Genomic DNA, 9,094 nt, shown 5'->3' with positions numbered 1-9,094 from the left:
CCAGTCATTTTAATAAAAATAAATAAAAATTTAATAATTACAATTTAAAAAAAAGGTTAAAATAGCAGCTTGGGGCCCTTTGGTGGCTTCGGGGGCCGCATCATCCGCATAAAGCAAGTAACGGCCCTGACTACTAGAACATGTGTCGCTCGTGCATGTTTTTAAGTATTTCATTCTGATATATCTTTCATAATAAAGGTGTTATAGGTGGTGAAAGAAAAGCGCATTGGACGCTTTTCCAGTTCCCAGGGCGAGACTCATCCATTCCAGTGTATTTAGCCAGTGAGTTCCGAATCTCCCCCAGTAGGTGACGCTCTTTGCTCGGGTTTGAAGGGGTTCATGAGCTTTTTGGAAATGTTGAATGAAGCTCCGTAAAGGGCTCCACAAACAGGATTCACCCCGTGGAGGTAAAACCACGGAAGGCTGTTTGGTTCCTTGCGCCTATTCCCCAAAATGGAATTATGATCTTACAGTGTGATTCACCTGATTGGGAATGCAGAAATACCGCATCATAGACATGCAACGTAATAAAGTTGTAAATATGGACGTTAACGTATGAATGTATGGCCCTGTCACCATAAGTTCAGTTTGGTGACGTTTTCAATCTGACGTTGTTTCACCAGCAGTGTGACGTCAAATGGTTGCAACAGTAACGTTTCCATAGCAACGCAACGGATTACCCAATAAATGTGTTTATTATTTTATGCGCCGATTTGATAGATGATTTCCGTTAAAGAAACAATAGTCATGCATTATCGTTTTCAATATTTTCCAAAGAAGGTGAGAATTGGTTTCACCAAACCATTTACAGAATCAGCCACATTGTTATTGATTTTATCTTGTGTGGAACTTAAAATGTGACATTTGCAGCGGAGAATTCATTTCTCGTCTTAAACTATGAAGACGACAATATATTTACAATACTAACTCTACGTTAATGATCACTACATAAGAGGATTTAGCCAGTTTTAAGAAGATTTATTTTCTTGTTGACCACATGTTTATTAGTAAACAGCTGTTTATGTTTGTAGGCCTAACCCGGCGGTGGAAAGTAACGAAGTATAAGTATTCCGTTACTCTACTCCAGTAAAGTTTTCAAGTATCTGTTCTAAAAAACGGTGCTGTACTTACTGTACTTTCAGTATGTTTAGTTTCAGAGACTTGAGACTTTTGCTCTACCACATTTAAAAGGAAATATCTATATTTCTACACAGTTGGGCCTCTATCTTGCACAGTCGCGCTACTTTTGTTAAAAAAAACAAAAACACGTTTATTGGGAATTGATTCATCAAATTCATGCTCATCTATCATTCACTATCACCCTTGTAAATTATTACACCAACTGCATTATTTTTCTGTTGTAAAAATTATAATCAGGATCAAGTTTCAGTATCACTTTATTCCGCGTTATCGGGTCTGTTGTATCGGGGCCTTGGATAAGACAAGTGGCCTGATTTTAACACTTTCAGTACATTAAAGAACTACGCTTATACCTTTACTTCGGTAGAAATGTCAATGTGGTACTTGCAATTTTCTGGTCGTTTTGTGTCAGGCTATTTCTATTGTTAAGCAAGTAAAGGGCGTGAGTCGACCTTACATGTCCCACCACTGCTTGAATTTACAGACCAGTAGCAGCAGTGACGGGGGAGGTAGGGCTGTGATCGTTTTGGGGTTTTTTTCGGAAGATTTCAATCATGGATGGATGGATTTATTTTCCTTTTGCCCCGTTCAAAGGAGGTCCAAGAGTCTGCAGAAAACACTCATGCTGTGAATTCACTGTCCTTCTCAAAGAAACAACAGCAACAGAAACACAGGACTACATGCATCAGGACTACACTGCTATGCCATTGTTGTGATTATTTGTGTTGTTTTTATTATATTTTATTTAATTTATTGTAATTCATATCTCTATTATGATTATTATTATGATTATTATGATTATTGTTATTATTATTATTATTATTATTATTATTATTATTATTATTATTATTGTTGTTATTATTATTATTATTATTATTAATAATAATAATAATAATAATAATAGTAATAATAATCATAATCATAATCATAATATTAATATGATCTATTTGTTTTGTATTATTATTATGATTATTATTTTTTTTAATATATTTATTTTTTTATTATTTATCATTTTCATCAATTTTTTTGTTTTTACAATGTTGTGGCTGGTGTGGCTTATGTATAATAATCCCATAACCAGCAATATCTGCTTGCCTGCTGTTTTGTTGTGCTTATGACGGAAAAGCATTGAACATTTTTTGCTCATCTCAGAATATATTCTCTTATCGTTTAGAGAACATTAGATAAAACCCCAATCTGTCTGTCTGTCTGTCTGTCTGTCTGTCTGTCTGTCTGTCTGTCTGTCTGTCTGTCTGTCTGTCTGTCTGTCAGGTACCAGTGGAGTGGTTTCCCTCTCATGTTGTTTAAACTGCTCAAACACACTCTTGTTCCTGGCACGAGAGTCGTACCATCCAGGCTAAAATAACACGGTAATGACCGGGATTAACTGTGGATTTGACTTGAATGATTATTTGATTGTAATGGTCGTCAGGCTGCCCCCTGAGATTAACCCCATAAACGGTCACACCCGTATCGAGTGGATTGTATTTCAATTAATAGCTTTTTTTCTCAATTTACCTCATCTTTGTCGATTTCCACAAAATCCGCGCGCGTGTGTGTGTGTGTGTGTGTGTGTGTGTGTGTGTGTGTGTGTGTGTGTGTGTGTGTGTGTGTGTGTGTGTGTGTGTGTGTGTGTGTGTGTGTGTGTGTGTGTGTGTGTGTGTGTGTGTGTGTGTGTGTGTGTGAGAGTGTGTGTGAGAGAGAGAGAGAGAGAGAGAGAGAGAGAGAGAGAGGAAAGGAGACAGCGTGTGTAAGAGACGGAGTGTGGGAGAATTCCGGATTTTAGGAACCCTTTAGAAACAGGCTCTACATGATAATAAAAAAAAGACAATGAAGTGATAGACAGTTAAAAAACATACTCAAGATCGATAGAAAAGAATGCATAGAATAATAAAAAAGGGTGCATACATGAAAATAAATAAATACAATAATGAATAAATTAGGCGAGAGAGAGAGGGAGAGGGGTGCATGGGTGGCGGGAGATGAATGGGGAGACCGTCCATTGAGTCGTGCAGTGTGAACACCATGACAACTCGCTGCAGCCTCTGATTTATTCCGCGCAGCTCGGCCTCTCATTGTACTGTGTGTTGTGGTGGGGGGCGTCAATCAGCCATTATCCCGCGTCCAGCCCAAATAGATGCGGAGGCTGGGCCCTCACAGGCACCTCCAAAGGCAGCCGGACATTTGTCTACATCCCCGCCATTGTGCGCAGCTTAGCGGTCGGTTAGTGCGTGTGTTTGCACAGTGCGCGACCACCCAGGACGGCGCGACACCGCCGAGCGACAATCAACGGGATTTACTGTCGCCGAGACGTGCAACACGGGGACCAGGGCGGTGGGAGCACATAGGAGGAAATGAAGCATGAACATTTAAACGAAATTTGATTTTTGTGTGTGTGTGTGGGGGGGGGGGGGGGGTGAAGAAATTAAATTCATGCTTCAATACATAAATACATGCTTAAATAAATAACTCGTAAAATACATAGATACATTATAAGATAAAGAAATCCTGTAAAATAATTAAATAAAAATTCTAATTGATGCACCACTAAAAGGAATCCGATCCTTCCAAGAGGTTGAAGCAGGGTCCCCAGAAAAACGATCAACACTTATACTTCACCATTATTTTATTTAAAAGACTTTACCGGCATTACATAATGTACAAATTACAATAATATCTGTTTTGATCCGCCACGCCCTAATTATAAAGCTATGGAAGTTTGGACTAAACCATGTCCGCCCATCAGTCAATCCGCGACGCTTAACGCGTATCGAATAGAGTTAATATCCTGGATATCAAAAAGGTTCAGAATCATGAGACCTAAATCATTACTGTGGTATTATATCTGTGTGTGACGTCACCGCCTGCCAGTTTACTAGATGCCGTCATTACTCAGACTTCAATGTTTGAGCGCAATTCCATGTATATGTTTAAGGTTAAACGGATTATTATTAATATTATTATTTTTTTAGATCTTGATAGAAGAAAATCGTTGAAAATAAAAACCCTGCGAATACCGTCATAATTATGCGTGTTAGTGATTTTATTTAATTTTTTATCATCGTGACCCTCTCAGAGATAAGCTACACAGAGGAGAGCAAACACGGACGCGCGAATCTTCCGCTACTCGAGTTAAGCCTCAGCCTAAATATTGACGCAGCGGAGGGATCATGGAGAAGAAAAAAGAAAATAGGCTCAATTCCACCACCGCCACCACCACCACCACTACCACCACTTCTCCTCCCTCGTGTTCCATCCAGGGCGATCATCCATGTAGGTATGAATAACACTCTGAGGGGAAATTAAATATGTGAACGTTCCGAAATTGCCAAGTTCGCAGGAAGACTAATGAGGTTTTGGAGCACCTGCACCGGGGATGGATGATTGGATGGGTGAATGGGTGAATGGGCGGATGGATGGACGGACGCCGCTCCGCGCCCGCGGCCCACACCGCGGAGACGCGGCGCGCCTCAACCACTTGACTCCGAGGACCCGCCCCCTACGTTTCCCCGCTTTTGCATTTTTCATTGCGCCGTGTAAGTGTAAAGCTCATAGGCCAATGTATTTAGTGATGGTCTCCGTTATGTTAATGTCCCCGGCGCAGCCTGCCTGAGCTTTAAACTCCCGGGCGCCGCCACCGCCGCCACCGGAGACTCCAAGAAAGACGCGCCCCGGCGGAGGACATTCCTCCAACATCAACCCCGCACCTCCACCCTCCTTTTTTTTTTTTTTACAATTTATTTTGTATCTTTTTAGTTCACAGCAACAACCCTTTTCGACGGATTTCCTTCCACTATACCATGTCATTTGGCAGCTCCAAGACGGGCTTCTCCGTGAGGGACATTCTGGACCTTCCCGACGCCATCGGCGCGTCCGGAGCCGAGGAGGCGGAGGATGAGACGGAGGAAATACCCAGCGAGGCTCTGGAGAAGAGGACATCCCAAAATGTCAAACGGGAAATAAACAGCCGCCTGTGCAACCACAGCTCCAGTGCGCAATGGCTTGGATCAGCCAGTGCCTTGTCGTTTCCCTGTACGTATATATTTTTTAACTGTTTATAAGATATGCTAACATAAGATTATCAGATAAAATCAGTATTACATTTTAAAAATCAGTATTGAAATTCGGGTGTTATAGCAGGAAAAGCAATGCGCGTCAAGAAAGAGATAACAATTAAAATAAAATAAAAATAACATGTTTATGTATACTACAGCTGTTTCGTCCATTGTCTGATACCACTAATTTATATTTTCTGTCTAATATTTCGTATATGGTCACTCCTTAAAACTGTTTGGTTCATTTAATATGTAATGCACTGAATTATTATTTTTGATCTCATATTACCACATCTGAAATTTCTCGGACTACCCCAAAAATATCCGTGCGAAATTAATGAACAATACTGAAGTGGGGGGGGATTTCAACAAACTCCTCGGATTTTATTCCTGTTTTATTTCAACAATTTGTGATATTATTAGACACTTAAGAGTTACATTCGAATGTACATTAAAATATTTAATAGTTCGACATAACATGTATTGTTTAATTGTCTGTCTGTCTGTCTGTCGGTCTGTCTGTCGGTCTGTCTGTCGGTTTGTCTGTCTGTGTGTCTGTGTGTCTGTCCATCTATCCATCTATTGTTTAAATGTAGTTTCTAATAATTTAAACACACCGTGATGACACCCCCCCCCCCCCCTCACAGTGCACGGCCTCCCGGTGGACTCCCGGGCGGCGCTGAAATCCCCGGAACTCTCCACGGACGAGTCCCAGGACGTGGACCCACCGGACGCCGCCGGCTGCGGCCCGGAGAAGAAGCGCAAGCGCCGCGTGCTCTTCTCCAAGGCGCAGACCCACGCGCTGGAGCGCCGTTTCCGCCAGCAGTGCTACCTGTCCGCGCGGGAACGCGAGCACCTGGCGGGCGCGCTGCGGCTCACGCCCACGCAGGTCAAGATCTGGTTCCAGAACCACCGCTACAAGATGAAGCGGGCCCGCGCCGAGCGCAGCGTGGGGATGCTGCAGCTGGCGTCGCCGAGGCGCGTCGCCATCCCGGTCCTTGTGCGCGACGGGAAGCCCTGCGCGGGGGAGACCGGCGGCGTCAAGGCGCGGGGGCTGGAGGCCGAGCTCCGCACCGGCATCCCGCTTTCCGCCTGCAACGGCTACTCCCTGTCCCACATGCACGTCCACTCCCACTACGGCCCGGACGCGGTGTCGCACCTCCCCGGTGTGCACCACCTGGCCCAGATGTACCACTGGACCTGGTAAAAAAAAAAACAACACCAAAAAAAAACAAAAAACTACTGGCTGCTTCTAATGGACATTTACTGACTTTTACTTTTTTGTCACGGCCGAAACAAAACAAACAAAACGAAACAAAAAACACAATAAGAAGAAAGTGAATTTATAATGGACATGATTTTGAGCCCGTGTTTTTTTTGGCTGTTTTTCCCCTTTTTTCGTTGTGTTTGATGAAGGACTTTGTTATTTTGACTGTGAACAACTTCCCGTGGGGTTTATATTTATAACGTGCGTTGTTTTGTAATAACTTGATATTTATGAGACTGAATAAACAATGTTGCTTATTATGCGCCTTGAAAAATTAAATTTAATTCCCGGGAATCTGTTCATATTTTAACACTTTTGTTATTCGCTCCTGAATGTTTAAAACTATAGGGATATATTAAATATATATGTTTTCAGTTTGTTGACGCTAGGTTGTGAAAACAATATAAATGACACATTTGACGCCACATAATTTCAAAAATAGTACAACTGTAAAATGAATGCAATATAAAATGACATTGTTGTACATAATAGGAAAACAAATAACGCAGTTTTCATTAATTCCGCGGCAATTCAGTAAAAAAATATAAATATATGAAAATTAATTAGGTATATAATTAAAGTTAATTGAACTTTGACTACAACTCTTTAAATAACGAATTATAGATGGTCATTTGATAAATATTCTTTTTTTTACAAAGATATATAGCTGGTAATAGTTCCACCTCCTCTAATCTATTTTTCTAATGCACAAACCTGTCAAGATTTATATTTATATGTATATTTATACCCCTTCGGAAGCCGTTTACCCATCCATTCCTTCGTTTAGCAGAACGAATCCCGTTTTTAACACCATCGAAATGTCACGAAGATGATTTTAGGTTTCCCATAATAATCCAAATAATTCAAATCAAATCAAGTCAAAGTCGTTGTTGTGTTTATTCTACTTAACTGCATAAAATGCATAACACCCCTTACAGAGCGCCGCAGAACCCAACAGACATGGAGTAATTCTATATTAAACTAGAAATGAGAGTGAGATTTGCAGGGATGAGATTAGTCGACACAACGTTTTGCAGCTCGTCGGTGTTTACTTGTGATTTGACAAAGGAGGCGTGGACCCCGCCAGTGTGGTGCTGCAGCTGGGGATGCTCAGGGTTCATCTGGGGCTTTTTGATGGCTCTGGGGGGGGGGGGGCTCTGCCGGGGGGTCCCCTCCATTCAGAGGTGTCGGAAAGGGCCGGATCATCTCTAGGGGTAAGTATCTCAGGGTTTTTGTCCAGGCTGACACTTTTTGGGGGGCAGCTGGGATGGGGGTGCAATGAGGGTCTTGTTTTTAGGTGTTTTTTTTTACATTTTTTTAAAATTAAAACAAACTTGTGTTTTGCAACTCGTCGCTGTCGCCCCCCACAGAAGAAGAATGAGAACATGAAGAACAAGAAACTCCCACAGCAACACCTCCAACATCCCCCTCCTCAGTTCTCTATTCTTTATCTCCATCCATCTTACACAAACTCTCCCTCCGCCATTCTCTATCTGTTGTTTGGGACTGGTCCGGGTGGAGGCCCTAAACAAAAATAAATTGCACCTAAATTGCATGTATTTATCATGTATTATTTAGTAATTATATTTGTAAATTATTTTATGCATGTATTATACTGTTATTATTGTTGCTGTAATTCAATAATAAAACAACAACAACAACAACAACAATAATAATAATAATAATAATAATAATAATAATAATTATAATAATAATTTGTTTTCTTTTATTGTTTTCTTTTTGTTTATTGCTTGCATCCATCACATTTACACCGTTAAGATTCAGATTTGTCGTTTGGTGTTGGACCACAAGATGCCAGCAAACCCTTGTTTAAAAAGACTTGCGACTTTGTTACCCCACGCACCAAGAAACCTAACGAGGACAGCCAAGATGGAGCTTCAAATAGCTGTGTTGTGTTTTCTCGCCCTTTCTCCTTTTTCTTTTTACAGCCCTGAGTTTTAAAAAGTTTCCCCAAAAGACGAGATCTCAAAACAAAACCTCCCCATCTCAGTCACCTCTTTTGAATTTATTCAATGTTTGTCCTGACACTTTCAAAACAACGCTGAAAAGTTGTATGAAAAGATAAAAAAAATAAAGACAAATAGCACGGAATGGGGACAATCAGCCCACAACCACACTTTCCTGTTGAGAAACTTACCGCTCTGCTGCAGCCTGCACAGTTTCACATGTCATGTTCACAGTTAGTGTTTTCGTTACAACATATAACGACTGTCTAACTATATTATATTACTAGGGGCCCCTATTGTTATTGCTTAGCGTTTTTGTATTTGTAATCTTGCCGACAACGACAACGACAACGGCAGTACACACAGACATCGCTGAGGCCTTGTTAGAACTGGGACGTTTCAGACGTCTTGTCGTTCAAGTTTGATCAATATCGTGTGTGCGTGTGTGTGTATGTATCCTCTTACTTGCTAGATGTGGGAAAGACATTTCATTTGAAATTGTATTTATTTTGCCCTCTTTGTTTCAGTGTGGTGTCCCTCCTTATTTTGCAGCATTGAAGCCAGACCTAACACACAAACTGTAGGAGCCGAAAACAGTTCAAAACATATTCCGTGTTTGTGTCCTCACACACAGAGTTTGTTTGCAGCTCGAGAGCAATGGGTCC

General features: G+C 41.2%; 1 protein-coding gene across 1 annotated transcript; it reads left to right on the top strand.

Moving 5' to 3' along the window:
- Nucleotides 1-4,940: 4,940 nt before the first annotated feature.
- On the top strand, nt 4,941-6,402 carry nkx2.2b (NK2 homeobox 2b; the record flags this gene model as incomplete). The annotated part of the gene is made up of 2 exons (XM_079996596.1): nt 4,941-5,130; nt 5,843-6,402. The coding sequence occupies 2 exons, from the start codon at nt 4,941-4,943 to the stop codon at nt 6,400-6,402; spliced, it is 750 nt and encodes a 249-aa protein (XP_079852722.1).
- Nucleotides 6,403-9,094: the final 2,692 nt, after the last annotated feature.

The sequence above is a fragment of the Zeus faber genome (assembly GCF_960531495.2).
Source record: "Zeus faber genome assembly, chromosome: 2".
In the NCBI taxonomy this organism is placed as follows: domain Eukaryota; kingdom Metazoa; phylum Chordata; class Actinopteri; order Zeiformes; family Zeidae; genus Zeus; species Zeus faber.
This window is presented reverse-complemented; position numbering and strand designations above follow the sequence as displayed.